The following is a 27,214-nucleotide window of genomic DNA, read 5'->3' on the forward strand; positions in this document are numbered from 1 at the left end:
TGATAGAGAAATTTGAACTGCTTGTAAAAACGCCTCTCTCTCTTTTCCTTACCGATTGCATTTCTTGAATGTAAATGCAACGCAGTTTCGCATGCCTATTCCGAAAACCCTCCGTTAACCAGGCGCGTCGGCCTGTAACCTCTGATCCTTGCATGTGTACGGCAATGCACGGCCTTGTATTAACCCAGCTTTTTTCTGTTCACAGGGGGTTTCTCCCACCAACGTCACGGAGACATTAAATGCTAGTAGCCCAGAAGTCAATAGCCTCCAGCCTGGAGATCTATTTGACCTTGAGCTGTCCAAAATAGACAGCAGTCTGGGCATTAGTGTCACGGTACTGTTTGGAAAGGTTTCCGCTCTCACTTTTTTCTCCTTTGTTTCTCTTTTACTCACTTTGCGTGTGTGTGTGTGTTGTTTTTGTCCTTAGCCCTCCATGCTTTTTGAAGCTCTTCGTTTGGCTTCAGTTTTGGGGAAAGTAGTTTTGGCTCTGTGCATGCAGATTTTTACAGGCATTTGAATTGACTCCTAACGGTAAAGGCAAAGACCGCAGGTACAGCAGAGCGTACAAAAGCACGCAGCTGAGACTACGCATCACACTTTCAGTTTTGTTGTGTGTAAATGGAGATCCACTTATGCCTGCATGGATTTGCATTTGCCTGTTTTTCAGTTTTGCTCTGGTGTGATTTTGTTTGCAGTGATGGCTTTCTTAAATTCAAAAGCATGTGGCTTTATTCTGTAGACATGATTTGGTAAAAATTGGATGTTTCTCAGAAATCAGGGGGTTGGGCTCTTTTATGTTAGGGTGGGTGTTGCTTGGGTTGAATTATTTAAAGGCACACTCAACTTTTTTTTTTAAATATGCTCATTTTCCAGATTCCCTAGAGTTAAACATATGATTTTTACAGTTTTGGAATCCATTCAGCCGATCTCCGGGTCTGGCTGTACCACTTTTAGCATAGCACAATCCATCTGAATAGACCAATTAGCATTGCGCTCAAAAATAACCAAAATGTTTCGATATTTTTCCTATTTAAAACTTGACTCTTCTGTAGATACATTGTGTACTAAGACCGACGGAAAATTGAAAGTTACTAAGGGGACTATTTTCGGCTGCTGCATAATATCATTGCGCCTCCTGCAGCCATGTTACAGTAGCTAAGTTCTTGATTATTACGCCAGAATGAGAATATAGTTCCTAACTATATTTGCCTAGAAAATTGCAACTTTTAATTTTCTGTCTGTCTTAGTACACGATGAACTACAGAAGAGTCAAGTTTTAAATAGGAAAAATATTGAAACTCTTTGGTTATTTTTGAGCGCGATGCTAATGGTCTAATCAGATTCAATGGATTATGCTAAGCTATGCTAAAAGTGCTATTGCCAGACCCGGAGATCGGCTGAATGGATTCCAAAACAGTAAAAATCAAATATTTAACTCTAGGGGAGCTGGAAAATGAGAATATTTTCAAAAAAAGTGGAGTGTCCCTTTAAACTTATTATCTTATTTGATCAATTAACAGTATTTTTTAAAGGACAGTGTCCAGTAAAGCTATATTTACTTACAGTAAAACCATGACAGAGACCTAGAACATGAAGGAAATACGTCATCCCTTACTATTGGTTGTATTAATGTGTTTGTCTGTCGCAGGGTGGGTCGAACACAACAGTGAAACATGGAGGGATATACGTCAAAGCTGTCATTCCTAAAGGTGCTGCCGAGCTGGATGGGAGGATAAAGAAAGGTAAAAAAATTAAATATTGTCGCCTTGAAAGGGATAGTTCATGCAAAAACTAAGATTTTGTTACCAAACAGTTCTGGAGCGCCAATGACTTTCATTGTATTTCTTTTCCTACTATAGAGTCAATGGTGCCCCAAAACTCTGTGTTCAGCAGACCAAAGAAATATAACAAATTATAACCGTAACAATTAAGTATTATTTGTTGCCCTGAAATTATACAAAAGTTTATGGGTTTGAACCCAGGGAACACACATAATGATCAAAAAAATGTATATCTTGTAATGCACAGTTAGTCGCTTTGGATAAATCCATCTGCCAAATGCATAAATGAATAAACGCTGTAAATTTACGCTGAATGAAATTAATGCATACAAGATATATTTTAATGTGAAGTATTACTTCTTGTCCTACAGGCGACCGCGTGGTGGCCGTAAATGGGAAAAGCCTTAATGGAGCCACTCACAAACAGGCAGTCGAGATGTTAAGAGACACCGGCCAGGTGAGATTCCTCTGGGTGTATTGTTAATGGTGTTACACACATATTATTCAAAGGTTCATCAGTGCATTGTTCATTTTAATGATTCCCGCCGTACCCAGGTGGTGCATCTGTTGCTGGAGAAAGGTCAGCCCCCATTAGACAGGCTTCATGCTCCCCTGACCCCTAAAAATACTTTAATGCTTCAAAACCAACCACCTGATGGGCAGGACACAGCCGCACAGGAGCCGACACCGGTGAACAAAGAAGAATACAACTTCATGACACCAGGTGAGAAGTTATAAATAACTAGTAGACTTGGCACAAGCTAGCATCCCCCAAATTGCCAATTCTTAGGAAAAAACACATGGTGATAAAATAAAAACCGTAAATGTGAAACTAGACCACAAAACCAGTCATAAGGGCATTCGAAACTGAGATACATCATCTGAAAGTTGAAGAAATAACTTTTTATTCATGTATAGGACAATATTTAGCAGAGATACAACTATTTGGAATCCGAGGGTGCAAAAAATTCAAAATATTGAGAAAACCGCCTTTAAAGTTGATGTCCAAATGAAGTCCTTTGCAACACATATTACTAATGATAGATAAATTTTTATATATATATATTTACAGTAGGAAATTTACAAAATATCTTTATGGAACATGATCTTTCCTCAATATCCTAATAATTTTTGGCATAAATCGATAATTTTGACCCATGCAATGTTTTGTTGGCTATTACTATAAATGCGACTTATATTTGGTTTTGTGGTCCAGGGTCAAAATTGTGCAAAAAGTTGCTGTAAATATGCATCACATTTCTAGACTTGGCAGATGCTTTTATCTTGTAAAATTCTAGTGGAGGGAGGGTACTATTATACTAAAGATTTGTAGATTCAATCTATGGAAGAGTAAAACAGTTATAATGTAATTCTTTCATGTTTTTTCTACCTGATCAGATAATACATTTGTAGTGGGTTTGCTGAAAAACACATCCGGACTTGGTTTCAGCTTCAGCCGGGAGGAGAACGTCCCCGGAGAGCCTGCAGGCTCCAGCATGGTTCGGGTCAAAAAGCTGTTTCCCGGGCAACCGGCAGCCGAGAGCGAATGCATCGAAGTGGGCGACGTCATCGTGCGTGTCAATCAGACGTCACTTAAAGGACTGTCGCAGCATGTATGTTAAATCAATACATAGATTAACAAAACAATTTCTTAAAGGGGACATATCATGAAAATCTGACTTTTTCCATGTTTAAGTGCTATAATTTTGACCTAGAAAATGTAAAAAAGATCAACCCAGTTACTTAGTTTTGCTAAACCATTTTCTGCAAGCATGTGGAAAAAATAGGTAATTGAAATTTGGCTCCCCTTGTGATGTCAGGAGATAATACCGCCCCTTAATCTGCACTATCCAACCACGGACACTGCCATTTAGTGCAGAGATCAGCTCATTTGCATTTTAAAGAAAACCCCCCAAAATGGCACATTTGTGTTCACACCTACAAAAGTGGCACTTTAAACATGCTATTATACAATTTTTATATGGTATTTTGAGCTAGACCTACACATTTGTACTCTGGGGACACCAAAGATTTATTTTTCACCTTTTAAAAAGTCTTGTGAAATGAATTTTTGAAGAAATCTAAATCTAGGCTGGCATCATTTGAATCTGCAAATAAAATATTAGCATTGACTCCTGGCTTCATCTTTATTTTGATGAAGAACTTAAAGAAAGTATAGTCTGTTTTTTACATGCACGTGAATGTACGCATGCGGTAGAATGCAAAGTATAGTATAGTTTATTTGAATCGTACATGTACAGAGACAATCGATGCATGCACATTGCGACAAAATGCAATGCATCCCCTGGGCTACATACTAAATGATCCTGTAGGCACATGCGTGACCTATACATAAAATGTACGTGGGGTTTTAAAAATCTGTCGGTGGCTTACAGTACGCGCACTCTTCCAATGGAGAAATTTGCATCACGCGCACTGTACACAGACCCTCGCCCCCTTAGCAGATGCTTTTATCCAAAGACCCTTACTAATGAGGAACATCACAAATAATTTATCATGTTTATTATCAAGAGCCAGCAATACTCAAAGTGCCGTAATTAATTTATTTCCTTATGGTGTTTTTCAGGATGTAATCTCTGCTCTGAGAGGAACCGGACAAGAGGTGACCCTTCATTTGTGTAGACCTGATCCAGGGGTCTTACCTGAGATGGACCCTGCCTTTACAGTAAGACTTTAAAAGGAATATATCAGATCGAATACATTACATTCTTCTCATCCACCTTTTCACAGTCATAGACAAGCAGAAACACATTCACATACAGTAGAGAACCGCACTAAAATATATTTTTGTTGTAAAGTTGTCCAAATCTCTATCACCTAAATATCACACTTCAAATTCTTAAAATTACCTCCTCCAGACTCCTATACCCTCTCCACGAAAGCAAGCCCATCCCAAGCCTCAACCGGATCCCAAGCCGATCTCCACGCCTCCGACAGAGCGCAGTGTGGCATTGGGCCTGGTGGAAGAGGCTCTGGAGAGGTCACTCATGAAGTCACCCACTCGCAGAGACAGTTATAGCGACAGCACGGATGACGATGAGCTGCAGGAGGCTTTCAGCCAAGCCAAGGACCGCAGCCTGTACCAGACACCAATGGATGGACTCAATGCCAACGCCAATCTGGATGACACCGTGCGGTCGGCGTATTATTCACCCAGCCAGTCCATGTCTAGACCTGAGATCATCGTAAGGTCAGTCATTTGGAAGAATTTTATATAAGGGTCATTTGTTCTTTCGGATTTAGTTTAATGTTATCTTTACTCCGTTGGGACTGGATTGCTAACGTGACACTGGACTCATATGTGTTACATAACTGTTGTTTACACTGCTGACATCCATGGTCACATAGGCAACAGTTTAAAACAAGCTAATAATCACTGACACCATCTCTTTGCGGGACTTTCGCTTACTGTTTGTAAGCACAACATTCATACGTGGCTTCTCTCGGGTGGAACCACCCAGAAACACATGAAGTAACAAAGTGTTTAGCTGGTAATGTGTATATGTAAACTTTCAGCACTGAATTTACAATTAAAAACAAAAATGTTTATTCCGGGTACTCCGGTTTCCTTCCACAGTTCAAAGATGTGCAGGTTAAGTCGAGTGGAGATTCACTTGTGTATTAACTTGCCATTAACATAGCCAAAGATGCTGAAATGGCATAAACATTTTAAGCCACAATTGAGGCAAAACGCAAACCTGTCCAACACACCGTATGCTCACTCTTTAAAATCACAATGAAATTGAAATTAAAAACTTTACTTTGGGGGAATTTTGTGGTATTTTTTGTAATTATAACATTTAACGCTAATCTCCTCGAAACAATCTCTGTTTACTTCCGGACACAAGGAGTGGCGTGATGGGCGGGGTCTGGAAAAAAATTGCAGCAAATAGCAACATGACCCAACTTCCAACGAACCAATCAATTCTCGATGGACATTCAAGTCCCACCCTACTTTTTTTCTCATTTCAGAAGCCGTTTCACTCGGATATATGATGGGGAAATTGCTTATTCCCATCCATTGTGACTTTAAAGAGAATCTATTTCATTGCTAAAAACAACGTTATTTTGTGTATTTGGTATAATAGAATGTGTTTGTGTGGTTTATGGTTAAAAAACGCATTATTTTCCACATACCTTACATTTTTGTAGCTCCGGATTTCACTTTTTTTCTGAAACGCACAGATTTGAAAAGCGCTGTGTCCCTGATTGGCCAGCTAATCTGTATGTTGTGATTGGTCTGAATACCTCTGACGTCAACCAGAAATGTGACGCTCTTTAGCATGTTTAAAAGATTTGCGCCCAATGCAATGCTAACAGGAGTTAACTTAAAGGCTGTGAGTCAAAGCGGGAGGAATTATGATAATAATGTATTTATACACACGTACACACTAAAGGAAATGTAAAATCGTGAATCCGACAATAGGTGCTCTTTAAACACAATTTTTACTTCTGCGTCGAGCGCCTACGCCTCTGTGATTGGTTAGAACCTCTCCCTCAGGTAAAAAAAAAACAGCGATATGTAACATTGCATTTCCTCATACACCCCTTATGGTAAAAGCAAAGATGGACCAAGGATTTTCTCATTTTAATTGACTTTAATGGAACCCAACACTTAACAGTTTAAATGCAGTTTAAAAATGCAGTTTCAAAGGAGGCATAAGGGTCTTATCTAGCGAAACGATTGTCATTTCTGACAAGAAAAATAAAAAATATGCACTTTTAAACCACAACTTCTCTTCTTCCTCTAGCTGTGTGATGCGCAAGCGTGACCTCACATAATTGCATAATGACGTCGAAAGGTTTAAGTCATGAAATGTTATATCAGTTTTACTTTTATACCCTTTATTTATTAATTCTATTAATATATGTGTAAACAAAAAAAAAGTAAATCAAATGAAATGTCACTTAATTATTGGCCTGCCATATCTCTATCTTCCAGTGATGTGGATAGTCCTGTACTCCGCATGTCATCTCCAGCCCTGCCTGAGGGAGGAGTCCTGAGCCCAAGTCCAGATCCTCTTCCTCCACCACTGCCAAACCCCATCAACCTCAGTCTTCCAGACCATGCCCATGAGGAGGAGCTTATCCCTGTAAGACCTTAGGATAAACGCATGATAAATTGCTTTAAGTGACAGCTTACATTATTAAACTATTAAAATTGTGGGTACATTTATTTATGTGTCATTTAAGGAGGTGGAGCTGAAGGTCTCTCTGGTTAAGTCCGATAAAGGTAGTTTAGGTTTCACGCTTACCAAGGGACCTGACAGCAACTGCTACATCCATGACATCATCCAGGACCCCGCTAAAGAAGACGGACGACTGAGGCCTGGAGATCGCATGATAATGGTATAACTGCACATAAATCTACTATAGTCTTTTTTGCCATTTAATGGGTTTTGAAATTTTGGTTCAGTATAGCTGGTTAAAGACATATGTGACCCTGGACCACAAAACCAGTCAAGTCGCACAGTATGAATATTTGTACCAATAGCCAAACAATACATTTTATGTGGCAAAATATAAAAATAATAATTTTAGAATAATATATAAATATAATAATATATAAATATATATATATTTAACCTCCTAAGACCCAAGCTTTGGTTTGTCTTATATATATATATATATATATATATATGAATGAATGAATGAATGAATGAATGAATGAATGAATGAATATTTTATTTATTTATATATATATATATTATTTATATAATATAATATAATAAAAATCACTACGATATTAAGTAAAGATCATGTTCCGTGAAGATATTTAGTAAATTTCCTACCGAAAAATATAAAAAATGTATTTATCATTCGTAATATGCGTTGCTAAGGACTTTATTTGGACAAATTTAAAGGCAAGTTTCTAAATATTTTGACCATCAGATTCCAGATTTTCAAATAGTTTTATCTCGGCCAAAACTTGCCATATCCTAACAAACCATCCATCAACGGAAAGCTCTTTTTTCAGCTTTCCAATAAAATATAAATATAATAAAGTATTTATTAGTAATATTATTAATATTTAAAATATTTTATTATTTATATTTAAAATATAAATCTATTAAAAAAAGGACACTTATGACTAGTTTTTGGTCCAGGGTAACATTTATCAAAGGAGCTAAATGTCCCATGAAATGTATGTTTACATATTTCTATTTTAAAACAAAAGGTTTAGGTGACCCGATGTGATCCTGTCTGTGAAAACACAGCTAAAGTCATCATGTTTGTTACATAAAATCATCCTAAATAATGTTAAGAACATCCTGTAAAAAATTAACCTTGATATGTTTAATACCAATTAAGTAAGGTCATGTCAAAGATTGAAAGCTTGACATTTTGATGCTCCAAATTAGAAACTTCACATATTTTAAATATAGGAATTATGATTTAATGCATCAATAACACATTGTTATTAATTTCTGTTAATCTTCCTCTGTTTATAGGTGAATAACATTGACGTGTCTGGCATGAATCATACAGAGGTGGTCAACTTGGTGCGTGCAGCCCCCAAAGTCGTAGACCTCGTGGTGGGCCGTGTTCTAGAACAGCCTAAACCACCAATAGAGGCTCACCTTCTGCCCGACATCATGTTTCAATGCTACGATGAGTCTTTAGGTAATGAAAACATCAAGATATCGTACCTCTTCCACTAAGTCCTACACTGCTGTTCCACATTTGTGGAATACCCAGAATCCAGTTGGGCGAGTCCAGAATGTAAATTCTGCTGGCTTTAACCGATATGCATGGTGCACGTATTATCTCGCCGTCAGAGGTCAACAGGGCCTTACTGGGTGACGCAAAAACACAGATATCCATCAGTATAAACAAAGCCCACCTGGGTTTTACTGGAAAAAGAACTCAGCTTAGGAGTGTCGGATTTCAGCTTACTGAAAGAGGGAAAAATAAGCCGGGTTGTTGTTCTCTAGTGTGGTGTTAGAGACGGGTACGGCTCATCAAGATGCATTAAGTGTTTATTCTATGGGCGTTTGTTGTAGGTCTGGTTCTTGACGGTGGAAGTGACAGTGGGTTGGGCTTTCTATATGTGAAGGACATCGTACCCGGGTCTGTGGCTTCTGCAGAAGGCAGTTTAAGGAACCTGGATATCATTCACTACATCAACGGAGCTCCAACGCAGGACCTGACATTGAGCGAAAGCTGCAGACTCCTGCAACTTTCCCAGAAGAATCTCACACTTAAAGCTACCAGGTAAGTTACGTTGCATTATTAGCTGAGACTAAGACACTGTTCACACCTGATATTAAAATGCATTTTGGTTGATTGGATATTAAGCGGATGGCGCTTAGTACAGGTGTGAAACATTTTGAGCTCGTCCACTTTCGGACACATTCAGAGGTAGTAGAAAACGCATTTGACCGGTTTGCTTTTGTGGTGTGGACACTCATGTGGTCGAAGGGACGCCTATTGATTTAATGTGTGATGTACTTTAGCAATGTTTTTCCATCAGTCCTGACTTTTAGCGCAAACCCCAAGTGTTCGGCGTTGTCATTAATAAAACGAATGTGGCTGCTCTTCGCCTCTTTCATTTTTTGTTTTACCTTGCGAGTGTTTAAAAGTTTATCAATTGCTCTGAAAGATCTGAGAAAGCCCTTACATATGCATGTAAAAAACGTTGTGCAGCATGTTTGCTAATAACACAAGCATAGTATTAATTTGCATCAACTTTCAAAGTCATTTATATGAAAATAAAATTATTTGTTTTGGAATATTGTGGTATTTTTTTTTTACAAATTACTTATCTTTGAGCTTCATTATTTTTTTAAATTCATGTGTTCTCATAATCTTTAAATAAAAATGCAAATTTAGTCCCCTCCTAAAAAGATCTCTCTTTACTAGTGTTTATTTTGTCACCTATTTTTTTAATTTAGTCTTAGTTTTGTGCCAAAAGTCCTTGTTAGTTTTAGTAATTTTAGTCAAGACAACTCAAGGTATCTTAGTCAACTTAAAGTCTTATCATTTTAGTCTAGTTTTACTCAAAAGAAAAATAAATATATCTAAGTCAATTTTTAGTTAAAACATTTTAGTTTTTTTTTTTTTTTTGAGAATATTTCTGATAACCATTTCAGTCAAATAGTGTTTCACACATCTCAAATATTGGTCATAATCACCTGACAAAATACACTTGTTGAATGATTTTTGTTGGATGCAACTTGTCTGGTTTTCTGATTTAAGAGACACATTAACAAATGATGTCAGCGCTCGTCACTCGTGTTTGCTATCTATTGGTGTTGTGTTCTTGCTCGATGTAGTTTTGTGTTGCTGCCACCCTGTGCCACCACAGGCTGGCAGCAACAGTAGTATTAGACCTGTACTAACTTGAGCCACAGCGCAAATTCATTCAGTGTATTTTGAAGGCGCAACGCAACGTTTGAATATTCTTCACGAAAATGAAGAGAGATTAGTTTTTATTTTATGCAAAACATTTTAGTCTCATCTTTTTTCGTCAACAATAATGCATGTTAATTTAGTTTTAGTCAGCATCATCGTCTTATCTTCGTCATGGTAAAAGGTCGTTGACAAACATATTTAGTCTCGTCTCGTCTGACGAAATAAACACTACTCTTTTCTTCCGGTCATATGGTATGGCAGGTGGGCGGGGTCTGGGAGAAGCTCACTGTGATTAGCAATTAGCAACACGACCCAAATTCAACCGATCCAATCAGATCTCGATTGACAAATTAAAACCCAGCCCTGCCTTATTTAATTTCAGAAGTGGGTTTCACTCTGCGCTACGTCACCACGGGGAAAATTAGGCAATCGCTACTTACGAAACGTTAGAAAGTGGACAAAAGAGGTTGATTAAGGGGCCGACCAAGCCAAACGTGTTTATGGCAGTAGCAGGCGCCTTTTTGAATTATTTTCTATGGTTAGTGGCCATTATGAGCGCTGTTTATGCGTGCCAAACGCCTTTTTTTGCCACCCACCGCACCACGCGTTTTTTGAAGGAGCGCTCCGAGCGAAAAAACTCCCGACATCATTCACGTATTTCCATTGTCCAATCGAATGAGGGGACACCACGTTGTGTTGATGAAAGTTGCAGACTACAGTCACTCACTTTCTCCTGTGTGTTTGTGCACCTCTTGAGTGTCCTCTTTTTAACATTTCTGGTAATATGACAGTTAACCGCAAAAGAGCGCTCATCCGGTCAATATTTGATTGACAGGACAGTTGCCTCGGTTGTAAAAATGGGCCGCACTGCGCCTTGTGTTTCCAAGCGTTAAAAGGTGTTTGGTGTGATTGGCCCTTTAAACACCAGGTGTGAACTGACATGTGTCTCTCTCGTACACCTGTGATCCAATTGACCAAAGCGCATCTTAATACCGGGTGTAAATGTCCTCTAAAAGGCACTTTTAATGGATTTGTTTGTCTACTGATACTCTTGGATTAATTAAAATGTGTTTTTGGATGGGCTCCAGCTTCTAACTCCTGTGTATCTGTACAGGGATGGAAAGCCTGTTTTTCCGGGCGAGGAGGAGATCTCATTACTAAACAATAACCTTAGCCCTAAAGTGTCCCAGAACGTGAACGGTGAGCGTAGTGTCACAAAGTTTCTTGCACAAATAATTTTTTTTCAGTTGAGTTAGGCTATTTAGTATGTTAGTTAGCTAATGGCATATAATGGCAATAATATATATCAATGCATATTGTTAAACAGTTTGCAATTGATTTTTGGAAGATATTTTTTATTTATTTACATAAAATCATACTGTATATTTTGTAAAAATATAACCTTCATATCTTTAATATTGACTTAAGTAAGGTCATGTCAAAGATTAAAATCAAACTTTGATGATCCAAATCTCATATCTTATATGTTTGTATTTCAGAGATATTTTGAAAATTGTTGTATCTGACACATCCTAATAATTTTATTTCAATTAAATTCAGCATTAATTTAATTTATTATAACTGCACTTTGGTATTTTTGCATATGTAATTATTGTACTTTATTGTTATTTTAAATTTTTTGGGGAATTTTAACTTTTCATGAGTCACTTCCACACCATGACCTCGTTTCACTTTTTGTGTCATAGGTTATCTCCATAGCAACAACCATATTGACCTAGAGGCCCTATCCGAAATCTGTCCGCCTGAGGTAAGGACCTGTATTCGTGGTAAACGATTACCTAATATTGATCGGGGCAGCGTTCAGGATTTAATCTCTAAATAGACAGAGATCAGAAACTTGTTAGCCTCGTCAAGAAGACTTTACGGGTTGTGTGATACTGGAAACATACCCTGAAACTTAAACCGAGCAAGGTCGAATAGACAGATCCGATTTCTTCAGTCTGTTAGTTGAAAGAGACACGGGTGAGAGGAACTCGACTTGTTTATCTGGAAACGATTTGGGGAATAGAGAACATTTCCATCAATGAATTTGAAGTTATTGTTAAAATTTCGACTTCATTCTTATTGGCTACTCTATCTGGTGTACAGGAGCAGATTGTCAAGCTGCAGTTAGATAAGCCACCAGCAGGGGGTCTGGGCTTTTCTGTGATTGGTGGCGAGAGGGGCATTTTCGTGAAATCCGTCACCCCTGGGGGTACAGCAGACACTGAGGGCACTCTGCAAGTAGGCGATCGACTACTAAAGGTACATCTTGCTTTTATAAAAAAAAAAACATGGATCATAAATCTGTGTTCGTGCAGCTAACTGTGTGTTTGCCATATACAGGTGAATGAGGATCTGATGGTCGGCGTTCCTCATTCAAAAGCAGTCACCACTATCCGTAAAGCTAAAGGTTTGGTGCACCTCATCGTCTCTCGTCCACCTGACCAAATGCCCAACACGTACCTGAGCCTCCTGCCTGTCAAATCCAACGGTGTCCATGGCAACAATGGTACATGCTGAACCTGCGTCATGCTCGTATTTACCTGTACAACAGAATATTTGGTGATCTGACACTGAAAAGTCTTTCTGTAATGTCTTAGATGTGAGCGAAGACAGTGGGGTGAAGACGAAGCTTCAGACACCATCAGAGCAAAGCAGGAGTAAGAACCCACCTCCACTTCCTCCGATAGGTGGGATCACAAGTGGCTGAACATAAAAAACAACACAATCTGTCAGAAGAGTTTCTGTATTAAAATGTTTGATCAATGTGTTTGTATGTTATAGACTATGACTCTCTGGAGAAACTGAAGGTGACGGAAAGAAGTGCAGATTTATCAGAAGATACTGACTGTGATGGCTCTTCTCTGCCTGAGGACTCACCAGAGGTAACAGGTTACCCTTTACCAAATATATTGGATATAACAATGTGGCACTGCTTTTACTATGAATAGGGGACCATGCAACGCTTAATGTATTTGCTCTGGCGATGGAAGTCCCGCCTTCCAATTAAAAGAACCAATCATCAGTTGATAAAGACTTATAATTCTCTGGGGCAGTCACATGAGGTGCTTGCCAACCTGTGTGCATGCACAATAGCTGAAATGACTTTGTGTTTTTTAATGTAATTTGAGTTTAAGAAACAAAATTTATAATACAATGATCGGGAGTATGGTGTTTTATTGTGATTTTAGAGATATCTGTCTTTTCCCATTCAAGTAAGACTTAGTCTTGGATGACTGAAATAACTGCCCAGAGGCGTTGCAAACATTGCCGTTTAGTGGCATGACATTTTCTCTAAATTAACTTTGTTTTTACCTCCAAACAAACTTTGATATCAAATGTTTCAATATTGGCTAGTCATAAAAAATTGTATTGAAATGTTTTAATTTTCCCAGACATCTCGGAGAGCTGCGTGGAGAGAGGAAAGTGTTGACACTCTGCTGAACGACAGGTGAGACAGACCAAAACCCATATTTAATCATATATATTGTTTAGGTGTCAACATGTTTTTATATGCATGTTTTTATTTTATTAGTTAGACAAGAATAAATTGTTTTTTTTTGCTACATTTTATTATTTTATCACAGTCGGGAATAACCTTGTATGTTCAAAATCGCTGCTATTTAGAAAAACTTTTTATAATCAAACACTGCATTGTAAAGATGATATTGTAGCTTTATATGTGACCCTGAAACACACTAAAATTATAGATTTTTTGTTACACATATCAAGATCAATGTTCTATGAAGATATTTTGTAAATTTCCTACTATTAAAAATATTAAAACTTTGTGAAATTTGTGAGTGGATTCAGCAAAATCGCAATCAAAATTGGTGCTTTACTACACGTTCCTAGGAGATTTCCTATTCAAGTTCATGGTTTATGTAAAAGCTTACAACTTCTCCCATTTAGTCAACAAGGTCATTACAGCGGTAAGCCAGTCGAGAGCAATGCAGAGCACTAAAACAAACCTTTTTATTAATATGCGCTGCTGTATACAGACTTCTTTTGACTTTGATCTTTAAATGCGATTTTCTTGTTCGTCATTAAAACAGTCACATCTTAGGCAGTAAGTTCATCGCATTACGTTTTCATTCATTTACATTCATTTACAAGTTTTTTGTAGCTTTGTGGGCACTCAGATGGTAGAAATATCATGTTGTAAAAGACGTTGTGCTACACAAATACTTAAAACATTATTTTTATGTATACAAGACCACGTTTATAACAGAGACATTTAAAAAATTGTGCGGCACTTTGTTCGTGATACTGTAGATGTGGGGTTTAGTTAAATCATTTTGGGGGTTTAAGGATCTAAAGGAATTTGTCACAAGCACTTTTTGACACTTTAAATAATTAATTTGCATTTGAACCATGTAAAAAGAAGTATATGGAGATTTTGAATATAATGATATGGAACATTTGAACCTGATTTCAAGTCACATGTCAACTGCTGCTCTTAAATGTGGGGTCCCCCAGGGCTCCGTTTTGGGGCCTATTCTGTTCTTTATATGCTCCCCTTGGGAGATTTTTTTTGAAAATTTGGTATTTATTTTTATTGCTATGCAGATGATCTACAAATTTATCTGCCTTTGAAACTAAAATATTGCTCTTTAGCACCTCTATTGCAGTGTTTTGAGGATGTAAATGGCACAAAATTTCCTTAATTTTGATGAAAAGAAAACAGAATTTATGTTGTTTAGTCCGCGGGGTAATTGTGAAACCAAGGTGAAACCTTTCCTGTTTCTTAAAGATTTTCAAAGAGTATTATAGAGTATATAAGAGATATTTTTATTTCAAGTCGCCTCGATTACTGCAATGGCCTCTAAACAGTTTTAGTCAGGCCGGCCTTTCTAGACTGCAGATGGTCCAGAATGCGGCAGCTCGCCTGTTGACGGGTACACGAAAGCGGGAACACATCACCCCTGTTCTTGCATCTCTTCACTGGTTGCCCGTTCATTACAGGACACAATTTTTAATTTTGGTCAATGTTTTTAAATCCCTTAATGGCCTAGCACCAAGGAATCTCTCTAATCACATTAATGTTTATGCCCGCCAAGAGCACTTAGGTCTGCTGACCATTTACCTCTAGTTGTTTCACAGGTAAAGTTGAAGAGCAGGGGTGACCGAGCCTTTGCACTGGCGGCACCGAAGCTCTGAAATAGTTTGTCTCAAAGACTTACTGCTTTAAAATTTGGCCCCAAAACTTATTTTTTTTATAGTCTGGCTTTTGATGCTATGTGAGAGCTGCTTTCTTTTATGGTTTTCTTGTGTCTTGATGTCTTTCTTCTGTGTTTTTGGGCTGTTTGTCTCTTTGATACATTTATTCCTTTGTGTGTACAGCACTTTGATAAACACAAACAAAATATATAAATAAACTTTGACTTTGGGTTTTGGCATAAATTCTAACATGATGTTAAATCACAAACAGACCTCTCATTAGTGCAAAGATTTCCTTTAAAATTCATCTGATCTCATGCGTTTTTTACTGCTTTTTTGTAGTTCACTGCAGTCGTCAGGTCAGCTGGATGATGATGAAGACATCACATGGGGCAGCGATGAGCTGCCAATAGAAAACATCAACTCTAAATTTACTGAAGGTTGGTCACTAGTCACTCATTTATTTCTCAGGCAAACCTAACATTTATCTCGTTGTGGATTATTAAGTTCAGACTTGCTTACAGATGGACCAATAGTCACAGAAGATGAGTTGACCTCTCTGCCGCTGGTTCGGGTGGTTCCTGATGGTCAATACACGTCCAGTAAACTTAACAGTGTGGTGCGCATGATGAAAGGTCTGCTGGAGCATAAGGTTCCTCTGCAGGAGTTTGAGGTAAACAGACTATATCACAGGTTATAGATATCCGTGTCCTGATTTGCAAATAAAACCTGTCCAACAGTAGTTTGTAGAAATATTGTTGAGTTGGGAATCATATACGTATTAAGACTTATTTTTATGTCCATATTTTTTTCTTCTAAAGAACCTGCAGAATTTGCAGCCCTTAGATGACTGTTTGGTTGGCCAGACCGAAGAAAACAGGAGGAAAAACCGATACAAAAACATTGTCCCATGTAAGTGTGAGGAAAATTTAAATCAAGATTACCTTTAAATTCCTTTTCATTTTAAAGGAACAAACTTGTGGCTTATGCTCATGATAGACCTAAGTTAATTCTTATCTGTGACTATCAGTTATTTTTTTCTTATATTGACTGATTTTCTCTTTCTAATGGATCAGTCGACACAACAAGGGTCAAGCTGGGAAAGGATGGCGGCTACATAAATGCCAACTTCATCAAGATGCCCGTGAAGAATGACAACTTCATGTACATCGCATGTCAGGGGCCGCTGCCCACGACGCTGGGCGACTTCTGGCAGATGGTTTGGGAGCAGAAGTCCAACGTGATCGCCATGATGACACAGGAAGTGGAAGGAGGCAAAGTGAAATGTCAGAGGTACTGGCCCGACACGCCCCACTCACCCGAGATGGTGAGCGATCGACTACAGGTCACTCTGGTTAAAGATCAGCACTTGGACCACTTTGTAATTCGTCTTATAGAAGTCAAAGATATCCAGGTAAGTTATTGTCACCAATTGTACTGATTTACATGCTCATCTTTATATATGCATAATATGTGACCTTATGTTGTAGACCAATGGTGTCCAGAGAGTAACGCATCTAAACTACACTGGCTGGCCTGATCATGGCACTCCTACACAACCTGAACAACTCCTGACATTTATTTCTTACATGAGACATATCCACCAATCAGGACCTATCGTCACACACTGCAGTGCAGGGATTGGCCGATCAGGAACCCTTATTTGCCTAGACGTGGTTCTTGGTCTCATCAGCAAAGATGTAGATGTAAGTGTCACCGGGTTTGATAATCTCAGGTTTGGTTGTTATAATAACATTATAATAATATTACAAAGCATCACGATTAAGTATGTTTTCAATAATTCATTTTATGTGTTCCTCACTTCCTTAGTTTGACATATCAGATGTGGTACGTACCATGAGACTCCAGAGGCGTGGCATGGTGCAAACAGAGGTAACCCACTTGAGCTTTATAATAAACTAGAGTATTAAAAATTAAGCTGTTAAATAGGGTGTGTGTGAATTTATTTAGTTAATGTTTGCTATGATTTTGTGTAACATTTCCTGATTTTTTTTTTAGGAACAATATATTTTCTGCTACCAGGTCATCTTATATGTGCTCAGATGTCTACAGGAAGACGAGAAACTCTCAGGTTAAGCATGTGGACACCGACTGCCTTTCTGCTCTTTAAACAGGGTCACGAGATGAACTCACAATATCAACACGCTTCAGACGTTTCGGAAGCAGTGTCTTCTTTCTTCAGGGCTTTCGACCTTGTCCGAACAAATTTGTCTTAATGTTTTAGACGTCAGTGACGTATATGATTCTTGCAGAATTTTGTGTATTTTTATCGCTTACATTCTTGACCATCGGCTGCTACTTTAAAAGCATTTATTTTATAATTTATCGTTTTTTGGTAAAAGTTTTTATAGATTCTTTGAAGATTATGGATCAAATATAAAAGAAAGGAAATCATATTTTTTGTGGCACAAAATTTTTCTTGTGTATATTTTAAACGAATGATGCTGGAATGGGTGTTGCCTTGACAGAATACATCACAGTATTTGCTTTGTAAATCTTTTAGAAATCACTGAGTGCCAGTGGTAAGCGAAGAAATGAAAAGTGTTATATTTAGTGAGATATATTTATCTTATGAAATCTGTTGAGATGTTTTTAAGCTGTTACATACTGGACAATTTGCAATTTGTAAATAAAAGAAAATCACTCCTTTTAAGTTTCTGTTTTAATTGATGTATTTTTGGCATTCCTAAATCTGTGGAAAATTAAAATACATTTTAATTTAAAGAATGTCTTTAAATAGTCTTTTTAGAATGATAAATAATGTTTATATATTTTATACATTTGATTTTTATTTTTGGTAGTTGTGTATATATAAAATAATTAAAAGTAAGTATTAAAATATTTTACTGCTTGTTGTGATGTATAAATAATTGCCTGAACATGCGCATAAGCAGGGTTGTGGCTAGAAGGGATACAGCTACTGCCAAATAATCTCGTGAAATCTCGCCGGATAGTTTTATGCTACCCCAAAACCTAACCCTAAACCCAACATGTCAAGGGATTTAGGTCGTAGCTGTATTTTATCTAGCCTGACCGCTGTTTTTCATCCTAACCCTAAACCCAACATCTCGCGAGATTTGACCGCAGCTGTATTCCCTTTAGCCAGAAGCAGCGCACGGATGGTTGTTAGGTGGTACTTGATACTTTTCGAAGGCCATTTCTCAATCGGAAGGCTCCATATGCAGGCTGCATACGTCATCAAGCCTGGTTTATTTGAGTTAACTGAGCATTATATTCGCCAGTCATAAGCATATTACAACAATTTACGATTAACTAATAATAACAGTCAATTTTATAATTGTTAATATTCTGAAATAAGACAGTCTTGATGACGTATGCAGCCTAGATATGCGTCCTCCGGAGGCTGCAGCCTGTGGATTGAGAAACGGCTGCTCAGTAACCACAAACGACTGTGATTGGTCCACTTTGTCACTCTGTTTAAGTCTGTATAAAACGTTTTAATGCTATTGCTGTGAAGCCTTACTCCATTTGTTCTCAGAAATTTATATATTACACTTCATATATTTTTTAAAGATAATGTAAAATGTTCCGTAAACAAGATGACTTGAAGCGCCACCTTGTGGAAGACAACGTCTGTCCCAAAGGAAACAGTTCAATATCTACACTAGTCAACATTTGAAGTGGATCAAAACCTTTTCTAAAAGTTTTCTTAAAAACCAATATCCAATACCCGTTCTTGTTTTAGGACTAATTTGGTGAATGTTTTTGATCCACTTCAAATGTTGACTACTATAGTTGCAAGAAATTGATCAGTATGAAGATCTAGCAACTTCATGCCTCTACATTTACAACCAATATAACAGATGTTATTGAATAATTATTGTGATTAAACTTGAAGATTATTATATTTCGATCTTATATTTAAAATGTGAATATCTATAATATAACTGACTGTATTTATTTTCATTAAAGTTATTTTATATGAATATTTAAATAGGTCTAAACTTTTATAAATATATTTTTTAAATGTTTAAAGTTTAAACGTTTGAATTGCAAAACAAAACAATACTAAATCTGCCCAAGCAGTGCTCCCACTGTCCACTAGAGGGCGACAGTTGAAAACTGCAGAATGTCCCTTCGGCTTTCCGTAGTGGTTCTCAGACAACATGGCGACTTACTTGTGAGCCACGCTGGTGCTGGATTAATCGAGTAAAGCAAAATAACCGCACTTATCTGACGCTTAGAAGTTTAAGAAATCAGTCAAATATGTCGGGTCGACACAATAACAAGTTACCGACGAACCTCCCGCAGTTACAAAATCTCATCAAGAGGGATCCGAAGTCTTATACGGAGGAGGTAAAGATTTTGTTTACTCTAATGATTATAGCTTTAAGAAATGGAAACACATTAAATTGTACTTAACTATTTACTTTGACCATCACGAACAAATACTGTACTATACTTTTGTATTTATTATGGTAAATTGTGGTATGCTGTCGTATATTGTGTAAATTGATTTTTGCTACATTTCATTGATGTATAAGTTACTGTAGTATTTACTATGGTAAGACGCTGTGGTATACTAAACAGTATTTTTTTTATGTGGGCAGTGTCATGTTTACATTATACACTGGACTCAGGCAGCTGGTTTATAGATTGTGTTCATTTTCATAATTCATTGTCATTTCAGTTTTTGCAGCAGTATCGTCACTATCAGTCAAATGTCGAGATCTTCAAACATCAGCCGGATAAACCCAACAAAGATCTGGGTGATCTGGTCATGTTCCTTGCTCAGGTATGAATGATCTGTCTCTTGTCATGTTATAACATTTTTTTTATGCATCTTTTTCATTGATTAACCTACGTTGTGATTTCCAGGTTGGACACTGTTACCTAGAAGAGCTGTCAACATTCCCACAGGAGCTAACAAACCTCCTTCTAAACCACCATACAGTCCTGGAGTCAGACCTTAGAATGGTATGAGTAACTTTGATCATGAATTTGTGGAGATTCAAGCCTATACGCTTTTAATCATCATTACAGCTTTATTTGCTATTCCACATAACTTCAGCGTGACCATATGGTAGCGCATACTTTTGTCAGCACATGATTGGCCAAGGTAGAAATCATATTGGTGATGTTTTAGGGTAGGCACTGTTGTGATGAATTTTTTAAACCATGCATTGATCCGACTTGCTTTCTTTAGACGTTTTGTAAAGCCCTCATCCTCCTAAGAAACAAAGATTTGATCAGTCCCACCAGTCTACTCGAGCTCTTCTTCGAGCTCCTGCGCTGTCACGACAAACTTTTGCGAAAGGTTTGTTTCATGATCATATGATTTCCATGTTTCAAGAGTGTCATTGATTGTCACATTTCCTCCAAATAATTTCTCCTCTGTGTCTTTAGACGTTATACACGCATATTGTGAGTGATATCAAAAATATCAATGCCAAGCACAAAAACAACAAATTGAATACGGTAAGTGATCTATAAAGTTTGGACATTATCACCTCCTAACCCCCTATTACTAGCACTGTCCCGTGAGCAGGACACCTGAGTTTACGTCAATATATTGCATGTAAATTTTAATCCATTACGACGAACTATATCTCATTGAAAAGGTCTGAGAATGTAATTAAGCAGTAATAATAATGCAGTGAAAGTAATGTATTAATTTGTGACAAGAGTATGCAGCATTGCCTCCTAGTGGCCGTGGTTGGTAAAACCACTAAAAGTGCATCTCATTTATTTTAATAATTTTATGTATAAAATATATTCTTTATTGCTTTAAAGTTTGTAACTGTATTGGCTGGAGGTGAAAATATATATAAAAAATTATTAGCAGTTTACGTTTATTGTAAAAATAAAAAATAAAGTGTCGTCTTCAAAACAAGACCAATATTAGGCTTCTAGACAAAAAATGCCCCCCCCCTCACTAAAAAAAGCTCAAGTTTTTAAATATAAAATATTCAATACTTGTTCTCTTCTTAGACCTTACAGAATTTCATGTACACCATGCTGAGGGATTCAAACCCCATCGCTGCCAAGATCTCTCTTGATGTGATGGTCGAGTTGTACAGAAGAAACATCTGGTGAGTATATGCCTTAAACCAAACTCGTAATATAATGTGATATCCGTAACATAATCACTGTCTTTCATTTTCACATCGTCCAATCAGGAATGACGCTAAAACTGTGAACGTCATCACAACAGCGTGTTTCTCCAAAATCACAAAGGTTGGACTTTTCTGCATTTTAACATATAAGTTTGGCAGTCAAATAGAGATGTAGTACATTAGTTTAAATTTAATCACATATGGTCCAAAACCAGAGATACACCTATATATGTATAGAAAATGTAAAGAAACAACACTAGTTTATTGCTTAATATTTATGCTTATTATATAAATAAATACCATTCAGAAAATGTAATTTTCAGAATTTAGTTATTGCAAGTTAATATAACCACCACTAAACTATCGATATCTGCAAATGTCAGTTTGAATCTGCTATTGGTATTGGTTGGAAAATGTTTATATTGGTGCATCTTTAATTCAAACATGTGGTGGCTCTCTTGGTTCCTCTCAGCTCCTTGTAGCCGGATTGAAATTTTTCCTGGGAAAAGATGAAGATGAAGCAAAAAACAGTGATTCAGAATCTGAGGTATGTCAGACTTTTTTACGTGGGCATTTTACTTTTCATTTCATTATTCATTTTCTGATTCGGGTCTGGTTTGGTTTTGTTTCTCTGCAGGATGAAGGACCAACAGTCAGAGATCTTATGGTCAGATATTCCACGGGTAAGAAGTCGTCCAAAAATAAGAAGAAAATGGAAAAAGCCATGAAAGTTCTGAAGGTATGTTTCTTTACTCATAAATGTGACCGTGGGCCACAAAACCAAATTGTGATTTGTGACAACTATTAAAAAATCTGGACTCTGAGGGTGCAAAAAAAATCCAAATATCAAATATTGATATATTTACAGTAAAATATGTTTATGAAACATGATGATTTTTGGAAATAAATAGATAATTGTGACCCATACAATGTGCTGTTGTCTATTGCTACAAATATACCCATGCTACTTATGACTGGTTTTGTGGTCCAGGTTCAGAAATATGATTTTTAGTTTCAGAGCTGAAAAGTTTATCTTTCTTTTCCCAGAAACATAAAAAGAAGAAAAAAGTTGAGGTCTTTAATTTCTCTGCTATACACTTGATCCATGATCCACAGGGTAAGACCAGTCTTCATCATAAATGTGAAGCACAATACACCCTTGCAGGTCTTATCTACAAGCTCTTATTGTTGTGTAACATTAAACTAAACAACAGATGAGTGATCAGTTTGTGTTTTTCAGATTTTGCAGAGAAGTTGTTGAAGCAGTTGGAGAGTTCGAATGAGCGTTTTGAGGTGAAGATCATGTTGATGGAGCTCATCTCCAGACTCGTAGGAATTCATGAGGTAATCTTACCTGTTTCTATAGGTGTGCATTTGTACGAAATTGTGCCCCTACAAATTGAGATTGGGAAAAGCAAGTTTTAGTTCAGCTTAATTTATTACTATAACTACAATTGACTTTCTTTTTGTTTTTTTGTTTTTTTTATTTACAGCTTTTCCTATTTAACTTCTACCCATTTGTCCAGCGGTTTCTTCAGCCCCACCAAAGAGGTAAATATATAGGATAGATGTTTATGTCCTTCTGTCTGAATTAAGAAAATGAAAGTTATTTGAAGGTCTCTTATTATGAAAAACCCACTGTTATGCTGCGTTTACACCAGCCGTGGTAGAGGACGGCAAGCGCGGGTGATTTACATGTTAACCCCCCACTCACATTAGCTACAAGCGACACAGACAGAGCGACAAGGTACCATTCATTTTCAATGGAAGTGGCCGTTTGCCAGCGACAAGCGACGAGCTGGCCGCTGCGCGAGCAAGGCGGGCTCAAAATTAGACAAGCAGGCTATTTTATGCAAATGCTGAGTGATGCGACAAAGCGACTGCCAATCGGAGTGAAGGAGCAGCGTGATGTAGGTCTGTGGTCGAGTCTGAGAAAATAATTCAAGATAGCGGAAAATGCGTATTTATTTATATATCTGATAAGTTTGGCATTTTATCTAATATATTTTGTTACTTTTATCGAGAAATAAATACTTTTAAATCCAAAAACACCCTTCTTGTAACTTAACTCTTTCCCCGCCATTGACGAGATATCTCGTCAATTAAGAGAAAACGCTTCCCCGCCAATGACGAGATTTTCCGTCTTTCCGCAATACCGCTATTATCCACCAGGTGGCGCCCTTCCGCAACTTTTTAAAACCGGAAGTATTGCTCTATGGCAAGCTGCTGCATGTCCGTGTCTGTTTTAAAGATCGCTCTGAATGGGATCTCTATGAAAAGTCCGTCATAAAAATGGAATTATATCTGCTTTTTGCTCAAAATATGGTGTTTTTGCAAAAACCTACCCATATTCAAAAGCTGATTGCAAAAGAACCACTAAAGGTAGGATGAAACGTTTTTTTTTGTTTGAAAGCAGATGGTCTGTTCTTTCATTTGGTATATTGCATGTTTATATATTTAAAGAAGAACATTTTCGGGAAGGCATTAAACTTTGGTGAAAATCATGAAAAACGCTGGCGCTGGCTGGCAACTTTTTTTAAAAACGCTGGCGGTGAAAGAGTTAACAACACCTCTAAAGTGACTTTTGATACCGCTTTTGGAAACTAGCCAAGGAACGCCCATCAAGCGAGTGCGTGTCGCTCGGTGTCGTTCACTTTTGTAGCTAATGTGACTGTAGGGTTAGTCAGTGCAAAGACTTGATTACATGCGGATTCTTATCCTGTGGTGCGGTAAGCGACGATGGCGCGTTCCAAATTAATTGAGCGCTGCCGCTGAAAAGGCGAGAGTAGAAAAATGTGAACTTTTGCTGATTTCTGCGCCGCTTCAACCAATCAGGATCTTGCCGAAGTAGTGACGTGATTACAGGAAGTCAGCGGAGTCGCAGAAGCCCCTCCCATGACGTGAAGTTTCACGTGAATTTCTCGAATGACTAAAATTTCACGTGCGGCTTTCACGCGAGAATGAAGCAAGTGAACTCAAATGTTCAAGCGTCCAACTACGCGCCAATATTGCGTTTTTGCCGCCTCTACCGCGGCTGGTGTAAACGCAACATTACAAGGTACTGTTTTACACTGTCCACCATATCTAAATATTGTCTCAGACTGTATTGACAGGAATCAGATCTATTTTAATTAAAAGTTTTTGCTCCCAACCAAATAGTGGCATTTTGGACATGCTATAATATATTATCTATGGGACACTTTGAGCTGAAACTTCAGACGTATTCTGGGCAAACCTAGGTGGCCTTTAAGATCTTCAGCCTGCTGAAATTATGCTTCTCTTTCTTTCAGAGGTGACGAAGATTTTGTTGTGTGCTGCCCAGTCGTCTCATCAGTTGGTTCCTCCAGAGGTATAAACTTAATCCTCAGGTCTTTGTTGTGATGACAGTAAAATCAGACAAAAAAAGAGATGTTTGAATCTGGTTTCGTCCACTCTTATTACATTCACAGATCATTGAGCCTGTTATCATGACCATCGCCAATAACTTTGTAACGGACAGAAATTCTGGAGAGGTCATGACAGTTGGGTAGGCGCTTATCTAAAATCCTAGTTTAATGTTATTTTATAATACAGTATGTTGCAAATGTATGATGTTTGAAAAGGCTGATCTGAAATCAATCTCAAACGCTTGCAGAATCAACGCTATCAAAGAAATGGTCGCCCGCTGTCCTCTATCTATGTCGGAAGACCTTCTGCAAGATCTCGCACAGTATAAATCTCACAAAGATAAAAGTATGTCACTTCTTTGATAACTATATGTGCATTGATCCAATTCAAACTATTATTATTATTTTTAAATTAAAGCATATATTGTGTAATACATCGCATCATTTAGCAAGTGATAACATATCGTGTACAGATATATTTTATTAATACAGAATTTATTGTATTTGTCTTTCAGATGTTGTGATGTCTGCCAGAGGTCTTATCCAACTCTTCAGAGATTTGAATCCACAAATGCTACACAAAAGAGACCGGGTAAGCCTGATTTAAATCTTCTTTCAGGCAGACAAAATAATCCCAGAATTGCACATTCTGGTTTAACAATCATATCTGGCTCACGTTTGCACAATTGTGTTACCAGGGGAGGCCCACAGAAGCCTCTAAGGACGCCAAGATCCAGAATTATGGCCAACTGGAGGCTAGGGACTACATCCCTGGAGCTGAGGTGCTTGAGGTTGAGAAGACGGCCGAGGAAGAGGATGATGAAGGTACGAGAGAAGCTGTTTTTGTTTTATTTTTACATTATGTAATACAAATTTAAGGCTATAATTATTTAGTTTTGCACTATTTTTGTTTCATTCATAATAATTCCTGCTGCTTATCTTCTTTGATCCATTAACGACTCCTCGTACTGTTATAGAAGGCTGGGAGAGCGCTAGCATGAGTGAGGATGATGAAGATGGAGAATGGGTGAATGTGCATCACTCATCTGATGAAGATCAAACAGAAGTGGTAAGGGTCTTCTCAATCGATGATCTGATACTCTGTTTTGATTGTAAATAACTTGTGATGCAGATTAACCCGTGCTGCCTGTTTTATTTCTCAGGCTGAGAAATTGCAAAGCATCCCGGAGGACGAACGCAAGGCCAAGGCCGCCATGGTCAGCACCAGTCGACTCCTCACGCAGGACGATTTCAAAAAGATCCGCATCGCTCAGATGACCAAAGAGGTCAATGCCGCACCCGGCAAGGGTCAGAAGAGGAAGAACGAGGACGACGATGAAGACAATGAGAGGTAGATTAAAAAAATTATAATCTGGACCCATGTGATCAGATGCGAGAAATTATTAATCTGATCTATTTTAATAACTTTTTATTGTATGAACTATAATTATTAAACTGATAAATTAAACATTTATATTTTCAGAGGGGAGATCCTCAGTCTGAGAGACATTGAACGTCTTCACAAGAAACCCAAATCTGATAAAGAAACTCGACTGGCGACAGCAATGGTGAGTTACTAGCAGACTCAAAATATCTATAAAGAAGTAAAAAAAAAACATGAAGTGCAATAATCAATATAAGAATTTCGATTGTAGAAGAATATATATTGTATGTCTTTCTCAATTTAAATTGAACAATTTTATAGGCTGGGCGGACAGACAGAAAAGAGTATATAAAAAAGAGGAGTAAACTGAACCCATACGCCAGCACCAGCAACAAGGAGAAGAAACGAAAGAAGAACTTCATGATGATGCGATACAGTCAGGACGTGAGGACCAAAGGCAAACGCTCTTTCAGAGACAAACAGGTGAGCTCCAAAACTCCTCAGCATTTCAGGCTGTAGATGTTATGATTGTGTGTACATTTGTATACAAGAGCGTTTTTTAATTACTTTACTTCTCCTCTCAGATCGCATTGAGAGACGCGCTACTGAAGAAGAGAAAATACAAGTAACACATAAAGGTCCTCACATAATCCAGATTGTGTACAGAAGATGCTTGTGATATAAGATGCCGCCTTTGGTTGTGCTCACTGTCATGTTGTCAAAAATAAATTTTAAATAATTGAAGGTTTGATGCATTTCTTTATTACTGTATTATGTAGTCATGTATTAAAATATACAAGTTAAAGTCCATACGTTACCACGCATAACAGTTAATAATTTCTAAAACCAGCAGTGAATTAAACAAGTCAGCCTGATGCTCCAGAGTGTCACAAAATAAGTAAAGCAAACACAATCTGTAATTTAATGCACAAATAAATGCAACTCATTGGCATTGACATGGACATATTGGCTTAAGTATAGAAAAAAAACATTAGCACCTCTACTTTAGTTGTTGTTTTTGTTAAA

The 27,214-nt window shown here is 37.5% G+C and overlaps 2 protein-coding genes across 10 annotated transcripts in view; both read left to right on the forward strand.

The window, feature by feature from the left end:
- Window positions 1–17,994, forward strand: part of ptpn13 (protein tyrosine phosphatase non-receptor type 13) — a 126,410-nt gene extending 108,416 nt beyond the window's left edge. For 4 of the 8 annotated variants that reach the window (XM_065243944.1, XM_065243948.1, XM_065243945.1 and 1 more), the window contains 25 exons: window positions 206–349; window positions 1,649–1,742; window positions 2,153–2,238; window positions 2,337–2,505; window positions 3,180–3,394; window positions 4,369–4,467; window positions 4,661–4,992; window positions 6,745–6,895; window positions 6,996–7,151; window positions 8,255–8,426; window positions 8,807–9,017; window positions 11,272–11,357; window positions 11,864–11,925; window positions 12,267–12,422; window positions 12,504–12,669; window positions 12,761–12,850; window positions 12,945–13,045; window positions 13,556–13,611; window positions 15,663–15,760; window positions 15,845–15,993; window positions 16,142–16,232; window positions 16,397–16,734; window positions 16,811–17,026; window positions 17,151–17,213; window positions 17,340–17,994. In XM_065243944.1, the coding sequence (XP_065100016.1) occupies window positions 206–349; window positions 1,649–1,742; window positions 2,153–2,238; window positions 2,337–2,505; window positions 3,180–3,394; window positions 4,369–4,467; window positions 4,661–4,992; window positions 6,745–6,895; window positions 6,996–7,151; window positions 8,255–8,426; window positions 8,807–9,017; window positions 11,272–11,357; window positions 11,864–11,925; window positions 12,267–12,422; window positions 12,504–12,669; window positions 12,761–12,850; window positions 12,945–13,045; window positions 13,556–13,611; window positions 15,663–15,760; window positions 15,845–15,993; window positions 16,142–16,232; window positions 16,397–16,734; window positions 16,811–17,026; window positions 17,151–17,213; window positions 17,340–17,417 (3,579 nt within the window). In that variant the 3' untranslated portion in view covers window positions 17,418–17,994. The remainder of the gene's footprint in view (window positions 1–205; window positions 350–1,648; window positions 1,743–2,152; window positions 2,239–2,336; window positions 2,506–3,179; window positions 3,395–4,368; window positions 4,468–4,660; window positions 4,993–6,744; window positions 6,896–6,995; window positions 7,152–8,254; window positions 8,427–8,806; window positions 9,018–11,271; window positions 11,358–11,863; window positions 11,926–12,266; window positions 12,423–12,503; window positions 12,670–12,760; window positions 12,851–12,944; window positions 13,046–13,555; window positions 13,612–15,662; window positions 15,761–15,844; window positions 15,994–16,141; window positions 16,233–16,396; window positions 16,735–16,810; window positions 17,027–17,150; window positions 17,214–17,339) is intronic. The other 4 variants (XM_065243946.1, XM_065243951.1, XM_065243947.1 and 1 more) reach the window with 3 other exon arrangements.
- Window positions 17,995–19,445: 1,451 nt separating this feature from the next.
- Window positions 19,446–26,932, forward strand: sdad1 (SDA1 domain containing 1). Of its 2 annotated transcripts, none has more exons than XM_065243943.2 (22): window positions 19,446–19,658; window positions 19,993–20,097; window positions 20,181–20,279; window positions 20,509–20,619; window positions 20,709–20,780; window positions 21,294–21,394; window positions 21,482–21,539; window positions 21,891–21,965; window positions 22,056–22,157; window positions 22,466–22,535; window positions 22,659–22,762; window positions 22,912–22,969; window positions 24,709–24,767; window positions 24,868–24,944; window positions 25,053–25,150; window positions 25,320–25,396; window positions 25,503–25,629; window positions 25,785–25,873; window positions 25,968–26,155; window positions 26,288–26,372; window positions 26,510–26,671; window positions 26,773–26,932. In XM_065243943.2, the coding sequence occupies exons 1-22, from the start codon at window positions 19,569–19,571 to the stop codon at window positions 26,815–26,817; spliced, it is 2,052 nt and encodes a 683-aa protein (XP_065100015.1). In that variant the 5' UTR covers window positions 19,446–19,568; the 3' UTR covers window positions 26,818–26,932. The 2 variants fall into 2 exon arrangements, with proteins under 2 accessions (XP_065100015.1, XP_065100014.1); XM_065243942.2 differs by having other exon boundaries at window positions 19,447–19,658; window positions 25,782–25,873.
- The last annotated feature ends 282 nt before the right edge of the window (window positions 26,933–27,214 follow it).

Source organism: Paramisgurnus dabryanus, chromosome 18 (genome assembly GCF_030506205.2).
Source record: "Paramisgurnus dabryanus chromosome 18, PD_genome_1.1, whole genome shotgun sequence".
NCBI classification, from domain to species: Eukaryota; Metazoa; Chordata; class Actinopteri; order Cypriniformes; family Cobitidae; genus Paramisgurnus; species Paramisgurnus dabryanus.